Raw genomic sequence first — 24,727 nt, 5'->3', positions numbered from 1 at the left:
AATCCGTTCCTGTTCAAAAAACATTTCAATTTGGCAAATATTTTTAAAACGAGAATCCTCGATCAGTCAACTAGATACTGTAACCATGCTCGGGGCACTTTGCTTGCATTTTGTCATTCCTCGAATGAAAGTTCCAACTTGGCATTCATTTCTTGTTTTCGACGGTGGAAAAGGATATCAATTTTTCTCTCCACAGCGCGAAATCTGTCCGGTTTTGTCTGTGATCGAACGGGACTACTTAAGTCCTGTTTCTCGTTCTGTGTAATTTGTGCAATCGTTTATCTATTCGTCTAAAGACGTTATATAGAGTCAGTGTTGTTCTGATCGTCAACACCAAAGTGCAAAAAAAAGTCGAAGAGGTACGTGAAAAAGTATGCTGGAAACGTCTGGTTGCGACATTCAAAGGAAAATCGGCCACGATAGATAACGAAAGGAACAATCTGTGCACCACCACCTGAAGAAGCTTGCCGTTGAAGGATATGAGCGTGAAGTGAAAGTGAAAATATTGCCAGTCTATAGGCAAGAACATTTCAAGGATTTCAATGTTATTGAAAGCTAATATTGGGCCAAGTGTCACATTCCAACCGTGGAGGTGGAATAAGATTACTTCGATTTTTGTATTCATTTATCACTCTCTAGGAGGTTTGTGATGCCCAATAAATGTAACCTTTTTTAGCATTGATAATACACCATCCCTCTGTTTACCACTGAGTTGATAACGCATCCGCTGCGAAATGTGTAGCAAAACGCTGGTTCCATATGATAGACCCAGTCATCCGTTGCATGTTTCTAACCAGTTTACTGCTCCACTCACAATTTCAATCGATCGATTTATAAGTTTCTTACGGAGGTGGGGATGTTTTCTCAATTGCATCCAAGCCCCACCACATTTGGCAAACAATTCCGATAGAGGTGATTATGAAAGTCTTACCTGTCGCTGCCATCATGCGTACGCACAGTAAATTTAGTGCCTGCAGTTCGAATTTTCTGTGTATAATTCCATTCTTCCACCTGCAGAATATGTGCCGCGTGTAGTATAAGATCTGTGCAAACCTTCAGGACAATGTAACTGTTGAGACAGGTACGGTGGGTGCTATCTAATTTCGTTGCGATACAACTGCTGCAGGTGTGACACGTAGCAAATTATCCAACGTGTACGGTACGCACAGCTTTCGGTTAGGACATTTTTTTGTGCAATGATATCGGGACGGTGCCTTGATAACATTCCAGTCTGTTTACGTTATGTCATCGAACAAGAACAATTTATGAACTGGTGATAATATTTCGAATTAAAAACGTTCAATATGTGTGTAGTTTCTGCAGCTTTTTTCCCATTTTCGTAACGGCACAGTCTAATCCATTTGTTTATAATATCTTTTTAGTTCCGTACCATCGCAACGAATACGAAGAATGCTGGATTTGGTTTAGTGTTTAGTGTTATTACTTGGCGTTTGACCGGTGCCACGCATTAAGTCTGGAAGTGTGTCCGGCAAAGACACGACTGGTGACCGGTGTTTCCCGGTTGTGGCAGAAGGATGGCGGAACAGTTTTCTGCTTCAGCCGCTTTTACGAACATGAACAACAACACGGACGGGTGGGGTGATGATTGGGGCGACTGGAATGACAACGCCGGTATGGCAGTGGATGCGGCAAAGCCTAAACCAATTCCTAACGTGCAAGCCTCACAGAACGCTCCTGCTAACGCATACCTCCTACAGCAGCAGCAGCAGCAACAACATCCTCAACAACATCTGCAAACACAATATCAACCACAGCAAATGAATCCGCTCACGCCGGGTGCCACGTATTTGAGCTGTGGAGCAAACCGAATGGATCAACACAATCACAACTATTTGTCGAACTTTTCGCAAGGCAACGGTGGATACCAGCAACAGATGATGGCCCCTACCGCGGGTAATCAATATTCTACCACGAATTATGCATCTCCCCAGCCTGGGTACGGACAGACAAATAATTTCTTCAACGCACCATCTCCACACGTGGCACCATCATCACAGCGCCCACCTTCGCATCCGCCAGCTTCGACAACGCCCCAGCTGGTACCGACCTTCAGTCAGACCATTTCCGATAGCTTCGACACAACGGCGGGGAACAGCTGGAACTGGACCGTGCCGGAACCAGCAAACCATGCACAGCAAAGTGTTTCAAAGTTGCAAACGGATGGAAATGTCACGCCTAAACAATCGCAACAATCTACGGCGCAGCTACCGCCGCAGTACGAGGACTTTCCGCCAGCGGGCAACGTACCGTCAGCAAATGCTCAAATACAGCGTCTGAAGGCGGAAACACTTTCACCACAGTGGTCAATCGAAAGCCAGGTGTCGTCTAGCGATCGTTCACTGGAGAGTGACCCTAGCGGTGACAATAGAGGCACATCTCACCCCGTGCCCACCGGCATGCCCTCGGATGAGGATTTGACCAACGGTGGAAAGGGATCATTTAGCATTGGAAAAACATCAGGTGTGGAAAATTCCGAACGCCAACATACATCCTACGCTACACCGTTTCCGACATCTACTGTAACATCCTCCCTGGATGGTGTTCCGGATAAGCTAGATGAGGTTTTGGAAGCGTTAAGCATTAAACAAGAAGCAACAGAAAGTGCTGGTGGTCACGCCAACCTTGAGAGCAACTTTCGGGGAGAGCAAACATTTCCACCGCCACCGCCTTCGATCGTCGGAACGGCCGCTGCAGGACCGCTCGTGAATGAATCGTTATCGCACGCCTCTAAATCATTATCTACAACACCACCCTTGCCACCACCGCCGATCGATAATGCAACGGTGGCACCTTTGGTAGCTAGTGGAGGACCTCCACCTTCATCCATGTCCGGACCGCCAATGGTTAGTGGACCACCACCGAAAGCAATGCAAATTGCCGGCTCAAACCCGTTCAAACGAACCGGACCCCGGTCCCATACTGCCACGCCGGGATTGGGCGTCGGATCGGCGTCTGCATCGATTGTACCACCTTCGGCGAATGCTAGCGGATCGTTCTTTTATCAGCAACAGACACAACAGCCGGCATTACTGCAACCGGCACACGTAGAGGAAGTGCATGGTAATAACATCGAAACATTGACACCCGAAAATCAGGAAATTCTCGTCGAAACGCGCAGCGAACATGCAATGGAAAATCAAGAAATTGCTCCAAACAACGATCGAAACCAGTACCTCCAGACGGGCCACCTGTCGGAGGATGGTTACGGTGCAGAAACACCATCCGCTAGTGTCAACTCGCGCGCTGCTCTGCAAGCGGTCAGTGGATCCGAGATGGATGCTAATCACGGTGACGCTAACGATAGTCGTCTTCCACCGCCGGGTCTGGCTCGATACGTGCCGGGACAGAACGAACAGGCACCGGAACCGTTTGTCCAATCGAGCGTGGTTGGACAAAGCTTTCCGGAACCACCACCCGGACTGGACCGAATGGTGCCCGGGATGGATCTGCAGAACGTGTCGGATCTTTCGCTCGAGCGTCAAGCGGATGGTGAGGTGTCGGATAGTACGCCAGCACCGGCCATTATGCCAACGGTTGCACTGAGTGCTAGGAACGATCATCTGCATCATCACCATAATCATCACGGGCACCATCATCATGAGCGACGCGTCGATATGAGCGATCGTAACCTTTATCGCGTTCCGGGCGAAGATGACAATCACAACCATCACAACCAGCAGCGGGTGGTGCCGGGCGGTGGATTAGAAAATGAACGTCCCATGCCCACATCCGTATCCGGGCCGAGCGCTGTTCCGATACCGGGAACGTCGAACACCTCAGGGGTAATAAATACTGTAGCGACGCTTGACATGCCCGAGGAGCAGCGGGAATTAGTAATGGATGGAGAAAATCCAGACGATCAACGGGAAGATTCGTTGGTGGGAGGAAACGCCGTACCGCTAATGTCGGCACCCGTTTCTAGCTCAAACGCTGCTGGTGGACCGATTGCCCTGGAAACGGAATCGAATGTTACCGCCGACACGTCACGCCTGGAACCGTCGAACACGTCGACGGCGGACGAAAGCGATAAGGGTGGGTTTTACGGAGCCGGTGGCAGCTCGAAAGGTGCCGGTCGGCGAGAGGACGACAATCTTCGACGGTCGAACAAAAGCAAAAGCTCGCGAGATCGGTACGATACCGAGGATAGCGATTACAGCGAACATGAGCGACGTCGGCGTGAGCGTGAAACGAGCGTCGGAGTTGCGGGTGGTAGTAGTGCGGCAGCCGACTCCGGCACCCAACGGCACGAACGATCGCGTCGCACCGGTGGAATGGCGGGTGATCGTGAGAAGGATAAGCGCAAGGATAATGGACGCGATCGCGATAGGGATCGGGAACGCGACCGGGATCGTGATCGCGATCGTGATTATGACTATCGCGATCGTGATCGTGAAAGAAACAGGTAAGTGAGAGAAGCAGTGGTAGGGGGGTGTGCATTTGAATTTGCTTAAATACATATTTATGGTGATTTTCCCGTAGATACGACCGCGAACGGGAACGCTATGGACGCGGTAGTAAGTATGATCGCGAAAGTCGCTACGAAACCGACGGTTCAAAGTACGAAACCGAACGATCGACACGATACGATAAAGAAGACAAACGATACGGTGGTTCTACACGCGACGATTACTACCGAAAGCGAGACGAACGAGGACCGACGGACGATGTGCGTGGTGCGGCGGGACGGGACCGCGATCGGGATACGCTTGAAAGACGGCAAAGAAAGGAAAAGGAACGGGCCGAACGCTACCGCGGTGATGAGCGTAGGAAAGGTGAGTACATTTTCGGCATGAAATGATTTATTTACGAAGATAATGAGTGAAACAGTTGTATAAAGTTTGGATTGTTTGAAAGAGTCATAAACTTTATAATTCCCATTATTTTTTTTGAAAAAAAGTGCTTTGAAAGGTACATTAACCTTCTTCCAAGGATTACAACTTTGATGATGATGGTATTATTTCATTCCACCATGTTGCACGTCCGGTGACATTCTGGCCGGCCATTAGTTCCGATTCCATGCGACCGTATATGTTGCCATCGGAAGCACCAAGAGGTGAATTGAGTAAAAAGTCAGGTGGTGCCAGCGAGTCTATCATCGCTACTGCATCTCGCTTTACTATGGGTAGCAATCGTATGATCGCTTCCTGTACCAACCGCAAAGCGTCCATATTGAAGTATCCTGCGCTTTGCAGGGTTGCCATGTGTTTTAGCAGAAGTGTCGTACCGTACAGTTCGGCTAGACGCGTTAGATACGTTCGCTCTGGTGCGAGTTCCATTGTCTCGAGAAAGTCACAAAAGGCACTGAAAATTGTACGCTGAAAAGGAGAATAAAGTCGTCCTCGTGAACTCCGCTTACTGATACGCTCGTAACTTACCTCTCCAAACACTATGGCCAGATCCTTGGCGTAGAAGATTTGTGTATTATTTCGAACATCGAATTTCTGGCAACCCTCTCCAAGTAATTCCTGGGCACGTCGGTAGGTTTGTTCGAGCGTGTAAGCCGTGAGCCAACTAAGCGTATCGAGAATGACTGCGTAACGAAAGATGAACAAAAATTCTTGATAATGTGTAAATAAATTCTCTGAATGTGAACTCAATGGTACCTTTGAGATCTTGCACTTGCTCCACCGTAGAACATTCGTGACGTTGCTGCATTATCTGCCCGTAGTCGGATAGAAATGTCAACGATCCGAGAGGAGACATCAGCGCGAAGGCGGCGTAATCGCCCCTCGTTCGAATACCTAACAATTGTTGGGACACCTGTTGCAGCAGCACATTATTCTCACCCTCGTAAGTCAAGTTCGCGTCATTGTCCACCCGTATGTCTGCAAGTCCTGCCATGCGAAGGTAACCGTGGCCGCCACAAGCTTCTCGGCAATCCTGAATACCATCTCGAGCCGCCCAGCTGCAGATAGGTTTGACGGCGGATGCAACGATATGTATCTCGAGCAGTAGGGCACTCTCGATCGGTTCTGCCCGAAGCATACGGATCTGCGCATTTCCGGTCACACTGGCAAACCATCGATTGAACATCTTCAGTGCCACACAAGTAGCCAGATAGGGCAATAATCGGTGTTGTTGTAACTGATACTCTAGAATCGGTACCTCTGGAGCATCAATTGTTGGCCCAAATTGACGTCTGACAGCTGAGTAACGAATCCCGATGGTGAGCGCTTTAGCGAGTAACGTTTGTGAAACGATACAGATGTTAAGCCGACCCAACACAAGTGGTCCCATTAATAAGGCAAATCGTTCCGCAGCACTATCGATCGTCGATTCAAACTTTCCCGTCACCTCATTAACATCGCCGAATCGTGCTAGTAAATGATCTCGCGGAATACGATAGTGTTGGAAACTTACAAACCCATTGTCTACGCCATTTAAACCAGCTTTCTCGCCCAAATCGCCCACCAACAAACCGGGGAAAGGTTGCAGCGTATAGCGGTCACGAATCGGCACCAAAAATCCACTGATCCCATGGCATTCTCCATCCGCCGTATACAACTGTGCCCAGACGATCATATGCGTGCAGCTTTTGGCTAAATTTCCTGCCCAACATTTTGCCGCTTCAAAATCCGGTGTGTTGAGGATAAACTCACGGTGAACAGGATCGTATGTTGCTCGGGTTCGAATTGCCCGGGCATTCGTACCGTGTCCAACTTCGGTTAACGCGAATGAACCAGTTATCTGTCCTGCTTCTGTCTGTTCGATTATATGCGCTAAACGACCGTTGGGTTCGTCGTACATGCGAATAGCACCGGTGAAGAATAGATAGTTGACGGTTAGACGCACCAGCAGGGACAAATCATATTCGGCAATGGTTGCATAGTAAACGGATGCAAGATCTGGACGCTCCACAAAGGTTTCATAATTAAAGAGACGTTCACGATGCAACAGCTGCAGCTGTACCATGGCTAACCGTCGTCTTTCATCGGTGGGAAGGTCACGTACGGTTTGCCCCCGTATGAATGGTTCACTCGTACGAAACAGCCAATAAAGTCGATGTTGCAATTCAAGCCCGCGCAAATCTATGAAGGAAAAGCGCATCCTACGCCAATCGATCGAGGCCACATTACGATACTCGGCCAGTGGTCCGTGCTTTGGCAGTGAGCTAAAGAACCGTTTATCCTGTAACAGTTCTTCTACTATCGATGGTCTAAGTATATTGTTCGGGCAAGATAGAATCATTGCTTTTAAGTGAAACTAAACTCATTATAGTTAAGAAAATTGAAACTAACCGATTTGCTCCAAACTGGATTAACACCATTTTTATCAGAGTTTGGGGTAATAAGCAGGGCAGGAAAACACGTATAACTTTAGTAGACACTTCACTAGAAGCTTCTGAATGTTCCAACAAGTAGGAGCTTTAATTAACGACTGTGATCCAGTCGCTTTACGCTCGTATCGACGAAGCCATAACTTTCGAATGCAACATGTCGGTATATGGACGACACACTATAGGAGAAGCGAAAAGTTTCGGTTCCATGCATTTCGACCCGAATTTTGGACACAATTGCGAAACGAAATCAGCACAGTTTCGGCACTTTTGACTTTGTCTCTTATACTTTGGATCAAATTATAATTTATGTGTGTGTGCAACGGATATGTGAACTTGGGTGCAACCCTGGAATACATTTATTAACTATTCAGATGATTGTTTCGATGGTTGGACCCACTGATACTGTGAAAGTTACGACAATGTATCGTTTTTATACTGTTACTGGTAGATGAGTAATGCGGTGTGACATACAATTCCCCAAGGTTTTTTGGTGCAGTTCAGGTTGTAATTATGTGAATTAAAAGTCGAATATATTAAATTCGTCAAGTTGTAGAAAGGAATACTCAAATCATAATTGTTAAATAGTATCGACATGTTTCTTTATGTATTCTACTATCTTTTATAATTCGTTATCAATTATCTGCGTTCAATAGGTTCTATAGGTCAATCTCTCTTGACCTCTTGAATCTCTCTTGATCTCTTATTTCTCTTGTTTTGAATTTCGAATTTGGAATTTGGATGTGTTTCACATTTGCACGATCACATTAAGATCAAATCTGGATTGAATCTCACTTCCCTATTCCGAAAACTGCTTACGCGGTTTAGATTCTCTCTCTCTCTCTCTCTCTCTCTCTCTCTCTCTCTTTCTCTCTCTTCTTGGCTTTAACGATCTTACAGGTCACGCCGGCCATTACTGGCTTACTAGACTTATTTTTACCACGTAGCCGGATAGTCAGTCCTTGCTACGGGAGAACGGTCCGAATGGGATTTGAACTCGGTCCTGCCGTGTGGGCCGGCGCCGTTTATCACACGCACCACTGGGCCACCCCCATCGTGGTTTAGATTATTAGATATTTAATAGACCACCAAATGCAGGGTTTGTTAGTTAAAGTGCCAACGTTGGTACCATTTCTAGATTCTGTTCCAGTTGAATCGCATCTACATCCACATATTAATAATTATAAAAAGTAGGCAACTAAAAAAAAATTAATTTCTTCGTTCGATTTTTGCTTTTTTTTGTTTGTAATCTGTTTTCGCTGTATATTTACATACATTTAATACTTTATTTTCTGTTACTTTTATCTGTAGATGATCGCTACCGGGAAGGTGAGAAACGACGCGATCGCCACGATCGGCGCTACGATCCGGAAGATTATCGTGCGGGCAGCAGAAATGGTACCGAGCGTGATCGTACCCGGGACAGCCGTGAAAGGGACGAGCGTAAGGAGAAGGATCGCAAGTATATGAGCGCAGCCGGCGGTTACGGTATGGTAGTTACCGATCCAACCGGTGCTTACGGTCCATCAAGCGGGTACTACGATCCGTACAGCTACTATGCCCAACATCAGCAGTATTACGAACAGCTGCGACGTACGAATCCGCAAGCGTACGCCGAATGGTACCGTAGGTATTACGCGCAGATACAGGCGAGTCAGATGCAGCGCGATCTACTAACTACGGATGGGCGCGAGTCGGTACATTCCGGGCGCAGCTCAGCAAACGATAAGGAACGGTAAGCATTATGAACCGTCACAGTAAATGCAGTTTGTTTGAGTGTGTGTGCGTGTGCGTGTGGGTGTGTTTTATTAATTTTGTTTAATGTGGTGAAGTGTGTTTCCTTACCCTGGGGATGATCATGTTATTATCCTGCAGACTTGGGTTATGTGTTTGAGTAATAATTATGGGACTATCAATACTGGGGATAGTACTGGGATTATCAATACTATTTAATCAAAAATTACGGCTTTGATTGTCGATTAAATTCAGTTTTCTGTCGCCGTTGAACAATCTATAATTGCTTATTGACAAATGTGTTCTCAGACACTGTATATTTCTTGTATGGCGTGTGTGCGTAATATAATTTTATGGTTTGTTTTTTAAATGATCTTAGCTTTATTATTTCTCTCGTGCATTACCACACATCAACACATCAGATGCATTTTGCATTTGAATTGTGAAAGGTTTCATCTCTATCTCTGTTTTATAAGCTCTTTTCTTATTTTCTGTTAATTGCGTGAAATTATCTTACTTTAATTTCTACCTTTTCCATTTATTATCAAACATCATTCTGTTTTAACCTTTCTGCCGCTGCCGTTTTGCACTAACGATCATCATATATCGTTCCATACGTTCTGGAATTTTTCCTTCATTTGTTTGCACACGAATTAGAACGAATCGCATTCGTTCGCTTATTTTTAGTGCACACAAGGATCACAGCATAAGTTTCTTTTTCGGTGTAGGACCGCTTTTAGAGCTGTTTTCAGGGATAAAAGGTGTTTAAACGTCAAAGCACTAACTTTTGCAAAGATTTTCCAATTTACGGTGCGTTTCCCATTTTGTGCTTTCAATGCAACGGTGTCTGTTAGTATTATCCATGCTTAAAATATAGCAAAGAACCACCATCCTGGTGCTGCGTCCGCACACTGTGCAAAACGTAAATAATTCACTCCTTAGGCAGTCGTACCTGATGTGGCTGGCTGATGGTTGAAGAGGAAGATGTTAGGCAAAGATAACGCTACAGTGCAGTGGTGCTATTGCGCTCTATATTCATCTGCAGGTTTAATCGGACCACACCGTTTATGCATCCGCCCGGTGTGTACAATCCCGAGGAATACCATCGCCATTTCAATAATCAATCGTTACCATCGGCTGCCGCCACAACCGGTGTGGCCGGTCCGAGTTCGCTGCTCGACCAAACCTATCTGACCGACGTGTCCGGTCAGCCGTCATCACTGCCACCGATGTTCCACCATCATGTGCATGCATACCAGCATCAAACGCAGCAACTACACCAGCAACAGCAACAGCGGGCAAACACATCGTTGGCAATGGACCGAACGTACCATAGCGAGGCGGGCGGATACTTTCAACCAAGGTGCTTTTCAACATTATCATTTCATTCTTTTCTATTCGGTTGTTTAAGTTACACACTATGTATGGCTCTCTTTTATTATTGTTATGTTAGGGGTTTCTATATGTTTGGGAAAAACGCTCTCTACCCATTTCATTCATTCATGCTTTCACGTGGTACTGTTTCCGTAGTTTTGTATGCACACATTCTTATGATTATTTATCTATACATTAATGAAGTGATCGTTTTTCTTTGGTTGTGATTTGTTTTTGGCAAAATATTCTTGTAGTGCATGAAGTTATTATTGCTTGTTATGTTTTTTTTTTGTTTAATAATTATCTTTTAACCGAACTCCAGTCGAGAGTACCCCTGCAATGGTGCTGTAAAAGTAAGGAAATGTGCATGTTTAGCTTCCGTATGGTAGATTACTGTTGTGAAAGCCGTTTTTATACATATCCCCCTACATGATTCCTTTCGAGAAATTATCAAACCATCGATCACAGGAAATTGATCGTTCAGTCGTAAACTTTTTTTTAACGCTCGCTTTGCATAATGTGTACATTGTTTATTTATTGTGTTTTCTCTGTTCTAATGGATCTCTCAGAATCGATCAAATTGATGCGTCTGCTATTAAAACCGATCCGGCAACAGAGCTCACGATGATGGAACCGGAACGCTTGACACCACGAAAGTTTCCGGAAATTCATCCCATCGTAAGCGTGTCTGCCGGTTTGCTCATTTCGACCAAAAATCGACTGACCATGAACGGAATGGCAGATACGGTTAAAATATACAGCTTAGGTAAGATGAAACGCTAACGAAGAGAAAGGAAAGGAATAAAAACACATGGTAAATGTTGCTTTCGTTACAGGATACCATGATGCTAGTAGAAAACTGTTCCAAACGTACCCGGGACCGCTCGTGAAGGGAGTCACACATAAAAAGTCCGTCATTGAATTCTGTGAGGAGCAGCTGCGCCAAGGACCTCCTTACAGTGGTGCATTGGCATTGATTAAATCGCGCGGCAATTCGATCAACAGCCTTCATTCGTCTTCACTTGCTGCTGGTGTTAATCGTAGCTCCTTTGCCCTGCTGTGGAATTACATCATTCTATTGCTAAGACAAAATGGCGTAAGTGCTTTCACTCGTACGTAATTTACAGTTCTTTAACTAATTGGTTTTCCCCCCTTTTCAACAGACATTCGTTGGTACAGATATCTCGGAACTGTTGATGCGTAACAAGGAAGAATATCCGTTCGAGTCGATTCAGGCTAGTGTAGCACGTTCTGCTAATATAAGTGGACGCAATTCGTCGCTATCCCAGGCAGCTGCAGAACGGGAAGCAGATGCCCGACAGGAAGGGGACAGTGAGGAAGCGGGCGATGCTCCGTTGGATGGTGATGGGGCACATGAGGTGTTGAAAGATTCGCTTGCAGAAGGCGCACCGAAGGCACTGTCTGAGCAAGAGATTACGGATAAGTTCCGCAGCTATCTGCTCTATGGAAACATTAGTGAAGCCCTCGAATGGGCAACCGAGCATAATCTCTGGGGCCACGCGCTATTCCTCGCTTCGAAGGTAGACTCGCGGCAGCATGCTAACGTGATGATGAAGTTTGCCAATAAGCTGACGTTAAACGATCCGCTACAAACGTTGTACCAGCTGTTAAGTGGGAGAACTCCGGCCTCTGTTACGGTACGTCGTCGATAGGCACATTGACCATTCGAGAAGTAGAAGAAGAAGAGTATATTTGTTTTGTTTTTTTGTTTGTGTTGCAGAGTGTTTTGGATGAAAAGTGGGGTGACTGGCGGCCTCATTTGGCGATGCTGATGTCGAACAGTTCCGCCAAGCCGGAGCTGATCAAAAAGTCGATCACAACGCTCGGCGATACGTTGCTTCATCGGGGCGATCTGTATGCAGCACACTTTTGCTACCTCCTGTCCGATGTGGCCTTTGGTCGGTTTTCTGACGTTAAGCAGGATGTGACCGTTGGTGGCAATGGTACCGTCCGGTTGGTGTTACTCGGTGCTGCACACCAGAACCGCAGCTTCCGTGAGGTGTCTACCAACGAGTCGGTTATGATGACCGAAATCTACGAGTACGCACGATCGCTGAACGAAGATCGCTATTCAATTGCGGAGTTACAGGTAAACTTCATAATGTTTAAAAGCATTATAGGTGCAAATATGTGTTTTATTGTGCATAACTACACCTGTTGCTTCATATTTTTTTCCAGCGTTACAAATATCTGCTAGCTTGCCGTATGCTTGACCAGGGTATGCAACTGAAATGTTTGCTCTACATGGAACAAATAGCGGACCAAATACAGTACGATCCTTACAGCTTTGATACTGATTTTGTGCGAAAGGTAAGATAATGTTTTCGTGTTCGCGAGAAAGCTTTGTACAAAATAAAACTCATCTTGCAAAAGCTTGAGAACCATGGAAACATTCAACTTCAACTTGAAATGAACGGAGAATTGTTTGTAATTTTACCATTTAATTTAACATTATTATAATTATAACAATGATGTGTCTAATTTTGGAACTTAATTTGTCTCATTAGGTATATACGCTTGGTGATCGATTGAAGTATTACGATCCGGTTATGGAAAAGGCGTTGGATGAATCAGTAAACAACACCGGGCGCGGTAATATCTACGCGAACGTAGAAGATCCGCAATGGTTGAAACGATTGAACGAAATACTACTCAACAGTGTAAGGATTATTCTTTTCGGCGCTTACGTTACGCCAAAGTTTGCATTATTCTAATGTTATTCTTTATGTTGCAGTCGTCAAATGGTGCCTCACATTACAATAAGCTTAGCGATGGTCAAGTGACGTACGATTACAACAGCTACGGCTATACTGCGGATCAAACACAGCCTGTCGTTGCTGCAGATCAAGATCGGCAGCATTCCGTTCCGGAACCGCCAAACGCGTCGGAATCGAACGATATTAACAAACAGTTTAACGAAATTAGCCAGCAGCTTGGTCAGCTTAATTTGCAGTACAGCGAACAGCAGCAAACCGATGGACAGCAGTACCCATCGTCGCAGCCCACTGTCGCACCGTACGAATTGAACCCCGCGGTACCGAATTATGATCAGGGCTACGAATCGATCAACCAACAATCGTTGGTGGATCCAGCGTTCGATGAATTGAAGATGCATCAAATGATGCTTTTCCAGCAGCAGCAGCAACTAAATCAGTATAAAAGCTATGATGAACAGCAACAGCAAGAACAGCAGCAGCAGCAGCCGCAGGGCGGCACTAGCTTTTTTACACCTGCTCCAGCAAACAATGAAGCAATGGGATCCGGAATGACGGCACCGTATGATGCAGGATACTGGGGTGCCGCTGGTAACAGTGAGGTGAATAGTTCTTAATATCTTTTTTTTACTGGAATTAGTGAATCGTTTCGATTAGGCGGGTTAAGCTGTAAGTTTTGAGTGGTTATTATTTGATTTTGTTTGTTTTTTTTTTGATTCAATACAAGATCCGCTTGGGAATGTAACGGATAGTTTGTTTCGATTGTTATAGTGGCCATCGCTGGCTGGCTAATTATAATACACTTTCGTTACGTGATTTCTAGCCCTGTTGTTGGTTTGCTCCGCTGCCAACCTTATGTTTGTGCTTCATACTTTTTGTTTTGCTGTTCCAAGTTTTGTGTTTTTGTACGATATTATTTTCTTCGCACATACACACATACACACACACAACTGTGTAAATGCTTACTTCCTCCCTACAAAACGGAATGCAGCTACGATCACAGGAACAGACGTGGCAACAGCATCATCATCATCATCATTACCAACCGGATGAGGAGGAACACGATCTGGACGAGGAGGATGAAGAGCAGAAGGATTACGATCGTAGCTCATTGTCGCCTTCTCCCGCAATCGATGCGATACAGGAGGAAATGGCTGAACGTGATTGTAGTGCCGCATTCGATTATCACCGTACATCGCAACTGCAACGGGATGCGTGCGTAAGTAGCATTATAACCGATGGCATTGACAATGGGTCCCGAGACAGTGCCACTAGCTCACCACTGTCGGAAACGTTTCGTGGCAATTACTGTGCTAACAAGTGTAACGTGAAGCATGATGTGCAAAAGCTTCGACAACACCGTCACCAGCAGAAGCAACACCTTCGGCGGCAAGCGACGATTAAAACAATCGCACGGCCACAGACAAACCCGCATCGAGTGGCACCGGTAAAGCATGTACAGTTTGATGTATTAAAATCTGGCCCAACGGTGCAGGAACCGATCGCGAATCAGCTGGCGGTGCGTAAGGTTAGAAAGAAACGTCGTAAGGTTTCGATTACCGGCACTGGACACGGTGCAGCTATGTTGCCCGCTAATCAACTGAGCGGCACCGAGCGGCATGGTACTTCGATGAAACTATCGAAAGCTTATCTCTATTCGGCACGCAGCCGTCGTGAGGGTTTCCTAGCGAATCGGGACGTAGTTTACAACGGTACCTATCCGATCGATATGCCTTTCTGTAGCCGCTTTAAGGATTATAACTACAGTGGCGAAAGCACTGATACGGCAGAAAACAGTGACGCACAGGGTGGGAAACCCGTAATCGACGAAGGAATTCGGGATTACTTTGAGGGTATAGAATTCGGCAACTTGCGACGGCGTACCGTTTCCAACCGTAGCGAGCGTTCCGCGTTAACGTACGCAATCGATGAACCGTTGTAGGATGGAATCCGTTAGGGTGGTTTTAGTCTGTCCAGCACAACAACCACGCTGTGTAGGGCTTAACAATTAGTTTATTTTTTGTTGGTCAATACACAGCGCGCTTATTGCTGCTTGCAAAGCGCTAGATAAATGTAGCAAAAGTTTGAGCAAGGTTCTAAAGCATATAAAAGCATAATATCTAGCTGGTTTTAGTAACGAATGTTAGGTATTTTATTATTTTCAATTATTCTGCAATTTGTTAGGTTTTTTTCCCCCGAAATAACCACTTTTTATTAATTATCTTTAATTTAAGCTTCAATATGCTTTTTCAGTTCGCAATAACTCCTGTTTGCGTGCGTTTTCTTTCTCCTGTTTAATATATTTGTGAATATTCATTTGTAACCGTTAATAGATTTTGTTATTTTAGCAAGGTAACCCATTTGGTTACCTATCGATTAGACGTTTACTGACTGGTTTTCAAATCCTTTTCCACGCCAATCCACCGGTAGGCACCGAAACCGACGATCTCAATGCCAAATTCTGTTTCGAAGCGGCCCGGATTCGGCGATGATACCGATGACGAACGGACGGGCGGACAAGGTGCAATGGCCGGGAAAGGGGCACCCGGTGGTAAACCACAGCAAACGTCGAATGTAACCGCTCAGCCGAAGAAAGGCCCCGCTGGCAAGGATGGAAAAACTGCTGCTGGAACAGCTGGCGCAAGTGCGCAAGGGTACGCGTGACCTCTGGCATTTAAGGTGTGTGAAAGAGTCGACTTACAATTTGAATTCCTTTTGTTTTTCCAGATCTGGATGGTTCGGAGGTATATGGAACAAGCTATCGCTAAAGCCGAAAAATCAGATGATACTGCCCGATGATAAAAATCCAAAGGTAATGAGGACAGTTTCATGCTTTTGTAAACATAAAAATAGTAAGACGAGTTGTTTCTTGTTCAATTTCCACATAGATTGTTTGGGATGAAGTAACAAAACGATGGGTAAATACGGATGAAAATGAGACCGAAGCGGAAGCATACAAACCACCGCCGAAGATGTCCGATCTCGTCCCGGCTGGCCCCGCTGCTGTGGGCGTTCCTTCCCAAATGAGTCCACCGGGTGCTGCTGCAGGACCAGCCGTACCGCATGCGCCATTGCAAGATTCTGGCCCAGCTTATCAGCAACCAGCGTCCAACGTGATGGGCGGAAATGATGGTATGGAAATCCGTTCCTCACAACCAATCGGTGGTGTTAATGTGGCTGGTGTAATGCAATCGAATGTTGCCAACGTTAATGCTGCTGGTCCGGTAGGCGAACCGACGAAAGTGCCCACACTGCAGTCAAACATGTACAAAATGCAACGCAACCGAAGTATGTGCTCGTGCTGGCCATTTAGCAATTAATATTGTTTTAGCAGTACATAACGTACTTACTTTCCTTTTTCATTTTCACAGCCCTGAAACGATCCTACGTTGATGTGTTCAATCCATCCGGTGCGGCTCCGAGCAAACCCACGGAACCTGTACTAGCACCATCTGTTCCCACGTTGCCTAACGCTCCGGGTGGCTTTTTTGTCCCCGGAGCAGCAGCTCCCAGTACGGCTGGAGCAGAACAGCAACCGGACAATGCACCTGAGGTAGTGTGTTAAATATTGATCTGGCTATTCACATTACTCACCGTAGTATTTTTACTTTTCCAGGGAATGCCACAGTTTTACAACCCTAATCAATTTGCTGGTGGACCCGGTGGTTATCAACAGTAGTAACAAACTGCTTACAGAAACCTCAGTCGATTAACTCAGGATGATGAAGAGAGGCGGCCACGATACAATTGCCGGCCCTTCTGCAGAACGGGCGAAATCCTGTTCAGTTTGTTTTTTGCTGAAGAATTTATTGCTTCACCATCGCATGGACACCGAGGTTTGCTAACAGAAAAGTATCAACCATCATTCAAAACACAAGTTTAAGTTCCGTAGTGTGCATCCCTTGTTTTACCTGCGTTTATGTTATATGTATTTTCAATGTTTTTGTGTTATCTTCACCCTTCCCGTGGCTTCCGATTCTTATTGCACATTATTTTGTGTTTTTTTTGTTTTACTACTTTAAGTTGATATCAATGTTAAAATGAGACGCGAAGAAGCGAACAACGTATACAATTATCAAATACGGTCGATTTGCAATCAGACGTTCGCAGTTTTTCGGAAAGTAGTTGAAGCGAAAGCTGTACATGTATATTAGCTCTGTATCGAATGGGTTTTTTTTTTACAAAAAAAGGTTCCGGTTTTCGTTGCGAAAACACGACTGAACAACTTGAAGCGCAATATTCGAATATAGGAAGCAGGGTGAAATATTATGTGCAAACAAATACCAAACCCAGAGCAGCAAACGATACGTTTGTTGGTTACTTTCGAACCTTTCGTTCGACGAGTTCCTTCCCTGCATTGGTGGTTTGTGATGTGTGTTTTTTTTTAAGTTAGGAACCACGACCTAGAAGCGTTCGATTTCGGTGGTATATTGTAATCTATTGGTTTGTTAAAGTGTTAAATTGTTTTATATGACGTTATGTTCCATGTACGCTCTTCGTTCCATATAATCAATTAGAGAGAAAACAATACATTTTTAGGCTAAGAGCCCCGCTACGCAGTGGAACACTGGATGACATTCTTAGTGAGAATTATGTTCAATTTTCTTTTTAAATTTTGTTGACGGGTAGAAACGAACAGATTATTATTATGATTATCAAAATATCCCTTTTGTTACATAAGTTGAAAATTTGTATATGTTTTAATGTGAAGTATCTAAATAGCAATGTTTTGCGTACTGGAGATGGTGCCTGGATTGAAACAAAAAAAACGAACGATGCATACAATCCTGCAATATAGAAGGGGAAAAGTATCTATAGTAGTGAGTCCTTGTGATATGGTATATCGTTTATTGGGTTTGCTTTTATACTTACGTTTGCCTGTATCGATCCCTCGTTATTTCGTTACCTTTTTTTAATTTTTGCTACATTGTTTGTATCTCAACTTTTATCCTAAGTGTACGATGAAAAGACACGCAAACACTCCTATACTCGGCGGACAGGTTTATTTGCAAATAAAAAGGTTAAACGAACCGAACAGAACTGCAGCAGAAAAGCGCATAGAAAAACGGGATATTATGAAATGTATAATGTATTTAGCCCAATTATCGAAGAATAAATTACACTATAAAATATTATTACAATTATCATGCATATCATATGTACCGCGCTAGATCACACATCTGATGATATTTCTTCAGGGAATGTTCCCGTGAAAAATCCTGTTGGAGAACCCAAAGATCGTTTGCTTCTGCAGTATGTTCAGCTTAAGTATGCCATCCATATCTTGCAACAGTTTGTTCGTCTTGCGCTGTACGGATGCCACCGTCATGGCCGACTCACGAACCTGATTACCATCGACCAGTGCTCCGATACGATCGAGCTGCTGTTCAAGGGAAGAAAGTCGCTCGTGCTGGTTTCCGATGGCGGCGAACGTCTCTATCGAAATTGCACTCGGTGGCAGGTAAATGATCGTTTCACGCAACTGTTCACCCAATGTCTCAACTTTGCTCTCGAGTCGCTGCAGTTGCTCACTCAACTCACCGGGTGCGGCAGAAACTTTGTTCAAGCCGTGCAGTATACCATGCTCTAGCAATGTTAAACGTTCGAGGGAATCCTTGTAGTTCGCGATCGTTCGGCCGTATTGTTCAACATCCGATTCGATGTCCTTCAGAATGTTTTGGCACGTTCGCTGTAGCTCCTCAGCAGCAGTTACGGTGACTAGCTCGTCGGCAAGATGCATCGATTCAGCAATCAGTTGCTGCATTTCTTCATCACAATCTTCTACTTCCAACGCCATTTTATCTATAATTTAATTTAGATTGTGTTAAAACGAAACTTGGATAACTCCCAGCCAAAGGGAAGTTGTGTACGTATCGTTATTTTAATTTTGACAACAAACGCCAAATTCACCTCATGACAGCAGAACGGGATGGTGAGAATGTTTTCTGGCAACACTGGCTCAATGCGGTGTCGGAAAGCACGCACCATCAAAACACGACATATCGAACAGTGTGGTAAACAAAGATTTACTTTTTTAAAGTTTCACGTGTTTTTGTGCACATTTTGAAGCAAATACTAAACATGAATATTACCCCTGTTGTGCGATTGGCTTCCGAACGGGTAAACATTCCACTCATTGCGGATGGTGGCGAAAACCAACGTCTATTTACACCCGGTGAGGTCGTGACGAGACAGCAAGGATTTATGCGGTAATGAAAGAGGGCATGCCGGCATCCTTACAGCTGCCTGCAACTAACTGATGTCGTTTGCTTTTCAGTGGCCATGGAACGTATATGGAGGAAGATGCGCTAAAATCTTCGGTTGCGGGTGTGATGGTACAGGTAAACAAACTGATCACGGTAAAAGCCCTCAAGGGTCGATACGTGGGTGAAATCGGAGATGTAGTGGTAGCCCGCGTAACCGAAGTACAGGAAAAGCGCTGGAAGGTGGACACAAACTCCCGGTTGGATTCGGTTCTGCTGCTGTCCTCGGTAAATCTACCGGGTGGTGAATTACGTCGACGTGGCGTGGAGGACGAGAAGCAGATGCGTAAATATCTGCAGGAGGGCGATTTGATTTCGGCCGAGGTGCAAAATGTCCACTCCGATGGTGTGCTATCGTTGCATACGCGAAGCTTGAAGTACGGTAAACTCTCCCAGGGAATTCTTGTGAAAGTGTTTCCTTCGCTTATTCAACGTCGCAAAACGCACTTTCACAACTTGCCCTGCGGTGCCTCGATCATACTGGGAAACAATGGATTCATTTGGATAGCCCCAATTACGAACAGTGAAGGAGAAGGTAAGCAACATTCATGTTTTGGGAGACGAAAGATGTTTGTCGCCGTAATGTAATAAATCATCTCCATTTTTTCTAATTAAAGGTGGTGGTTTCACGCAGAATCTGGATGATGTAGTGACGAAAGAGGATCGTAAAACGATTTCCCGGCTAAGGAATTGCATTCTCGCATTGGCACACTGCAAGATGATGCTTCACGACACTAGCATACTGTACGCGTACGAAGAGTCTTGCAAGTACGAAACTTCCGAACTGCTTCACCCGGAATGTATGGCCGATGTTGCGTTTTTGACACAGCATCGCTTGCGAGTATTGGAAGTTTAATAAGAGTTAATAAAAGCCTTTTGCTGTACAAAAAATAAATTTTACAGGTAAAGAGATAACTTCGTTAAACATTTTCTTTCTTTAGTAACATAAATTTTAAAAAATCATTTCATGAAATGTCAAAAACGCTTGCCGCAACATCGACCAGTGTGCAGCGTATGTTTACGAATGCGCATAAAAGCGAAAATGGAAAAACAAAAAGCAGGAAAGCAACAGCAACAAACAATGCAACAGTACCTGTCTCGCTCGCACTGATAATCGTAAACTGATACCGCTTTGAACGTCAGGCAGGCGCAGGTTTGCATTCGATTTGAACAAAAATTTTCACCCACAAATTGTCACCTTGGTGCAAAAGTACAACGCAGGGCTCGTTCGTGTCCTTACAGACGGTCCCCAACTTAATTTTTGCGCCCTCAGTTACTTTGAACAATACGCAAACCATGGAGGGAATTCTGGTGTTTGATCAAACGAACGATCTAATCTATCACAACTTCAACGAGGCGATGCGAGAAAAAATGTCGAAACAGGCGTACGAGTTGGGTTTGCTGGATGAGGAGTCAGCGGTACAGTAAACAGAGTGAAGCTAAAAAGGTACAATTAGTATGATAAAACGTGTTTATCCTTTTGCAGTGTCCTACTCAGCAGCTTAACTCGAATGTCCTGATACAAATCTTCAGTCCGCTTTTGGCATCGCAACGGATCATGATGTGCCAGTTCGACAATGCATACACCTCGTTCCAGATGGACAACAACCTGAACGTCGTGTTCGAAGAGGTAAGTTGCTCAGGAGAAGCCCTACAAGCGCCAAACGCGGTAAGACAGTTGAACCTTGGAGACAAAGTAATTCCCTCGACAAACTTGTTTTAGCCATTTGCAAGGTTATTACCCCTAGAGTTTTGTACAGTTTTTAGGGTACATTTTCCTGGAGATCAGCACGAAAGAGATCGATCTGGTAAAGCGTGAATTGGGAGCATTTATTGCGTTTACCAAATACATCTGCGGGCCAAACATTTTCTCGTAAGTACACCTAATGAAGCCACGTGAAACTACAAGTTAATAAGGAACCTTTTCTCGGCATTCTTTTTAGCATTAAAAACGATGTGGGAAAAGTTGACCATCTTACCGAACTGATTCTCACCTATCGCGAGCTGTACGCCGTAAATCAGGGCGTACTAATGGAGGCAATCGAACAACTGTTGGTAAACGTGGACGTAAAGAATACGGTGGTTACTGCCCTGCAGGCTGCTACCGATCGGCTGAAGCAAGATCCACACTCGCAACGTTCGCATTCGTTGCTGTTCGTGGGCACCAAATTTCTCGCCCGATACAGTACCAGACAGGCGCAGGAACTTGCCGCCGTCGATATGTTCTTTCTTAACCTGCTCTGCCAAATGCACACCCGTCGCCGACAGCATCAGCGTATCGTTTCGCAGATTGTATTCCTGCAGGGTAGCGTCCACCAGTCGTACGCAGGCTGTGTACCGCACATTGTCCACGTGGTGCACCTGTTCGAGCACGTGTCGCTAGTGCTGGTAATCGAACATGCTCATACGGCCCTCGCAAGCCATCTGTACGATGTGTACTTCGCTCTGCACAAGCTGCAAAATCTACAGATGCAGTTCGATCTGGACAATTTGCGTGGTGCATTCGATGCGCTCGATACGTACGCAAAGCACACGCAGGACGCACTAAAGAAGGTGAAATCGAACAATGCCGAGGTAGAGGAAAGCATCCGATCGTTCGGCGTCAAGTGGGAAACGTTGCGCAAAAAGTACACGGACTATTTTAAAACCACCGACAATGCGCTGATCGTAAAGATTGAATCGAACATGCCGATGTTTGTCGAATCGGTGAAGGAACTGTTTCGGTTGCTGTGTGCCAGCTGTGCGACCCTGGAGCATGGTTTGCAGCGTGTCACCGATATTGCCGATGTGGCCGAGGCTAGCTTGAGCGAGGTGTTTGTATTTCTGCATGCGAAATCGCAGAAAAATTTCACCATGGGATCATATCCTTTTCAAATTCATTAAAGCGCATACGTCACGGGGTTGAATGAGATGGTTGTATTAGGTTTTTTTTCCTTAACTTGATTTGCTCTCTTTGACCAGCACGTATATGGAAGAGTTCCCGGGCATGGTACATTTCATGCACATAGATCGTTACAATGGAAGAATCGTTGCACCGTCACTAGACGATCATGATCCGACGGATATCCTTAAAGATAGGGTAAGTAATTCCGTACTTAGACAATTTCACATAATTTAAAATGATTTATCTGAAACCTCTTGAAATATATTTGCGGCTTAGCTTCAAATTAGAATTCGCTTCGATGTAGATTGCCAAAAATAGAAATAATCGATAAGGCTCTGTTTATAAACATATTCTTCATCTTTTCTCTCCCGCTTTTACTTGCATCCCCTGGCAGATATGGTCCATGGTCGATTTTTCACGCAACTATCTGGACAAAGGTTACATGTCAATGATCTGGAAGGATGTCACGTTCAGTTACGCGTACTTCCTTTGGTTCGAGGACGAACACGGTGCGACCTTGAAGCCGAACGAACCATCAAACCATGGTGCCGTGCTGCCCGCCACGAAACCGTCACTGATAGCCGGCATTTTGGCGGGTGACTATTATCAGTAAGTGTCTTTGGCCAATAACCTGCAGGTCATCTTCTGCTGGCCGAAACTGACGCACGTTTGTTCATTTTGTAGGCGCCTTATCGAGTCCTGCTTTCCACGGACACCGTCGAGCAAGGTCCGCTGCTATGAACTCTTCCTCGTGCACCTTGGGCTCGTTACGTCAACGATCGTGCTGGAACATTGTCGCCGGCTGGCCGTCACCATTACGGATCTAACGGGCTGCATCGGAAATCCGATTGATCTGCTGTAAAAACTCGCAGATAAATGTGATCTGCCTTGTTTGGTTCCCTTTCATGTAAGTGAACGGTTTTTGGGCTGGTTTTTGCTGGCTCATGGATTTATATGGCCCAAAAAGCTGCACACACTTTTTTCTCCACTACTGTACTGCACTTGGCGTGCACGCTGTCGTACGCTACTTTGCAACGACATTACCGATTCATTCCATTAACATACGCGACCGTCGAAGATTGTTTCCGCGGAGAACATTCTGCCAACAGCTGGTGTTGTACCGGCGTAGTCCACATTTCTGGTGACCATAAGTAATGTTTATTTATTAGAAAATGTGCCGCCTAGCGGTCATGCATACATACTACCTATCAGTACTAAACTTTACCACCACACGACACGGACCACCATCATCACCACCACCAACCATTTAGCGGGCATCGTAGTTCATCCAATTGATTGTTTGTCCCCCCGTACCCGGCCGGTCGCCATGCGTCTTTCTACGGTGTCGCTATGGTGCATTTTATGCCGTTGCACGATCGGGGCATTCATTCGCATTTATTGTAACTTTTGCAATATTTCTTTTTTATTCTGAAAGTTCCACCGAATCTGTACAAGGTACACTATTTCCTGCGGTTTTAACTTCCCATTTCCTTCCCAACGGTTCCTTTAGGAAGTAGTTTACGCATTAGCATTACGAAGCAATACATTATCCCGTGCATGGGATATTGGAATACGGATTATTGTAAAATGTGCGTTCAATTATTTCATATCACGCGGCCAAATGATGACAATCAAACGTAAAAGCAATGGAAGGTTATATTGAACTAATTTAATAAGAATTATTTACTTAATACACAATTTGAGAAGAGTGATCTTCATTAATCTTTAAACAGGAGTAATACATGTAGTAGTATATACTAAACAGAGTCGTTTATGTAAATCTTATCGGGAAGAATCATTCTAACAAATTGTTTGAAAAGCCATTTTTTAGATCCTTTCAGATTCTTTTTTGAGGTTAGGAGATTTAATGTAACATTCTGTAATAATCCTTAGAGTTCCTTGAAGCTTCAGAAATTCTTCTTGAATTCTTGAAGCTTTAGGGATGATACTTATTGTTTGAGTCTTCAGATTTTATATTCTTCAAACATTTTTGAGATTTATGAAGCTTTATGATAGAGCTTCAAACTTACTTATTCGGCATAAGGTTTCATTCAGAGCCATTAATCTGAATCGGATTCACCCAATTCTGGAAGTCTTCTTAACGGCCATTTTTTGAATTCTTTCAGAATCTTTTTTTGAGATTAGAAGATTTAATGTAACAGTCTGTAATAATCTTTACAGTTCCTTGAAGCTACAGAAATTCGTGCATGATTAAAGATTATTAAATATTTAGAGATTATTTAGAAATTCTTGAATCTTTAGCGATGGTATTTATTGCTTGAGTCTTCAGATTTTAAGATCTTCATATATTCTTGAGATTTATGAAGCTTTATGATAGAGATCCATAAGGTTTCATTCAGGGCCATTAATCTGAATTCGATTCACTCAATTCTGGACATCTTCTTAACATCTTGCGTTATAATGCGATTTTGTAGCACAT

At 44.7% G+C, this 24,727-nt stretch overlaps 4 protein-coding genes across 8 annotated transcripts; 3 read left to right on the top strand and 1 right to left on the bottom strand.

Annotated features, from left to right (window-relative positions):
- Nucleotides 1-96: 96 nt before the first annotated feature.
- On the top strand, nucleotides 97-18,281 carry LOC125770010 (uncharacterized). Of its 3 annotated transcripts, XM_049439147.1 has the most exons (18): nucleotides 97-359; nucleotides 1,383-4,423; nucleotides 4,501-4,793; nucleotides 8,609-9,032; nucleotides 10,077-10,394; nucleotides 10,975-11,171; nucleotides 11,242-11,501; nucleotides 11,569-12,063; nucleotides 12,147-12,515; nucleotides 12,605-12,736; nucleotides 12,934-13,086; nucleotides 13,161-13,742; nucleotides 14,132-14,359; nucleotides 15,571-15,794; nucleotides 15,868-15,952; nucleotides 16,029-16,428; nucleotides 16,512-16,693; nucleotides 16,757-18,281. In XM_049439147.1, the coding sequence occupies exons 2-18, from the start codon at nucleotides 1,536-1,538 to the stop codon at nucleotides 16,817-16,819; spliced, it is 7,293 nt and encodes a 2,430-aa protein (XP_049295104.1). In that variant the 5' UTR covers nucleotides 97-359; nucleotides 1,383-1,535; the 3' UTR covers nucleotides 16,820-18,281. The 3 variants fall into 3 exon arrangements, with proteins under 3 accessions (XP_049295104.1, XP_049295106.1, XP_049295105.1); XM_049439149.1 differs by lacking the exon at nucleotides 10,077-10,394 and having other exon boundaries at nucleotides 98-359; XM_049439148.1 differs by lacking the exon at nucleotides 14,132-14,359 and having other exon boundaries at nucleotides 99-359.
- LOC125770015 (peroxisomal acyl-coenzyme A oxidase 3-like) lies at nucleotides 4,802-8,602 on the bottom strand. Of its 3 annotated transcripts, none has more exons than XM_049439157.1 (3): nucleotides 5,625-8,602; nucleotides 5,397-5,551; nucleotides 4,802-5,336 (listed from the first exon to the last, which is right to left on the bottom strand). In XM_049439157.1, exons 1-3 carry the CDS (start codon nucleotides 7,207-7,209, stop codon nucleotides 4,953-4,955), a joined length of 2,124 nt encoding a protein of 707 aa, XP_049295114.1. In that variant the 5' UTR covers nucleotides 7,210-8,602; the 3' UTR covers nucleotides 4,802-4,952. The 3 variants fall into 3 exon arrangements, with proteins under 3 accessions (XP_049295114.1, XP_049295113.1, XP_049295112.1); XM_049439156.1 differs by having other exon boundaries at nucleotides 4,802-5,551; nucleotides 5,625-7,177; nucleotides 7,260-8,602; XM_049439155.1 differs by having other exon boundaries at nucleotides 4,802-5,551.
- Nucleotides 18,282-19,110: 829 nt separating the features above from the next.
- LOC125770024 (exosome complex component RRP4) lies at nucleotides 19,111-20,488 on the top strand. The gene is made up of 4 exons (XM_049439180.1): nucleotides 19,111-19,349; nucleotides 19,418-19,938; nucleotides 20,021-20,306; nucleotides 20,408-20,488. Exons 1-3 carry the CDS (start codon nucleotides 19,222-19,224, stop codon nucleotides 20,257-20,259), a joined length of 888 nt encoding a protein of 295 aa, XP_049295137.1. The 5' UTR covers nucleotides 19,111-19,221; the 3' UTR covers nucleotides 20,260-20,306; nucleotides 20,408-20,488.
- A 71-nt stretch (nucleotides 20,489-20,559) lies between these two features.
- On the top strand, nucleotides 20,560-23,875 carry LOC125770016 (Hermansky-Pudlak syndrome 1 protein homolog). Its single transcript, XM_049439158.1, has 7 exons — nucleotides 20,560-20,822; nucleotides 20,890-21,033; nucleotides 21,164-21,276; nucleotides 21,347-22,264; nucleotides 22,368-22,482; nucleotides 22,682-22,896; nucleotides 22,972-23,875. Exons 1-7 carry the CDS (start codon nucleotides 20,700-20,702, stop codon nucleotides 23,147-23,149), a joined length of 1,806 nt encoding a protein of 601 aa, XP_049295115.1. The 5' UTR covers nucleotides 20,560-20,699; the 3' UTR covers nucleotides 23,150-23,875.
- Nucleotides 23,876-24,727: the final 852 nt, after the last annotated feature.

The sequence above is a fragment of the Anopheles funestus genome, chromosome 3RL (genome assembly GCF_943734845.2).
Source record: "Anopheles funestus chromosome 3RL, idAnoFuneDA-416_04, whole genome shotgun sequence".
Classification (NCBI taxonomy): Eukaryota; Metazoa; Arthropoda; class Insecta; order Diptera; family Culicidae; genus Anopheles; species Anopheles funestus.
Note: the sequence above shows the minus strand (reverse complement) of the source record. Positions and strands in the feature narration are given on the sequence as shown.

Excerpts from the sequence above, each read along its gene's own strand:
- LOC125770010 (XM_049439147.1), top strand. The coding sequence starts at position 1,536 with ATGGCGGAACAGTTTTCTGCTTCAGCCGCTTTTACGAACATGAACAAC. Across the intron at positions 4,794-8,608 it reads CGGTGATGAGCGTAGGAAAG|ATGATCGCTACCGGGAAGGT; the intron begins GTGAGTACATTT and ends TTTTATCTGTAG. Across the intron at positions 16,694-16,756 it reads AACCGGACAATGCACCTGAG|GGAATGCCACAGTTTTACAA; the intron begins GTAGTGTGTTAA and ends TTACTTTTCCAG.
- LOC125770015 (XM_049439155.1), bottom strand. The coding sequence starts at position 7,209 with ATGATTCTATCTTGCCCGAACAATATACTTAGACCATCGATAGTAGAA. Across the intron at positions 5,552-5,624 it reads GCAAGTGCAAGATCTCAAAG|TCATTCTCGATACGCTTAGT; the intron begins GTACCATTGAGT and ends TTCGTTACGCAG.
- LOC125770024 (XM_049439180.1), top strand. The coding sequence starts at position 19,222 with ATGAATATTACCCCTGTTGTGCGATTGGCTTCCGAACGGGTAAACATT. Across the intron at positions 19,350-19,417 it reads AGACAGCAAGGATTTATGCG|TGGCCATGGAACGTATATGG; the intron begins GTAATGAAAGAG and ends TTTGCTTTTCAG. Across the intron at positions 19,939-20,020 it reads TACGAACAGTGAAGGAGAAG|GTGGTGGTTTCACGCAGAAT; the intron begins GTAAGCAACATT and ends TTCTAATTAAAG.
- LOC125770016 (XM_049439158.1), top strand. The coding sequence starts at position 20,700 with ATGGAGGGAATTCTGGTGTTTGATCAAACGAACGATCTAATCTATCAC. Across the intron at positions 22,265-22,367 it reads AAAAATTTCACCATGGGATC|GTATATGGAAGAGTTCCCGG; the intron begins ATATCCTTTTCA and ends TTTGACCAGCAC. Across the intron at positions 22,483-22,681 it reads CGGATATCCTTAAAGATAGG|ATATGGTCCATGGTCGATTT; the intron begins GTAAGTAATTCC and ends ATCCCCTGGCAG.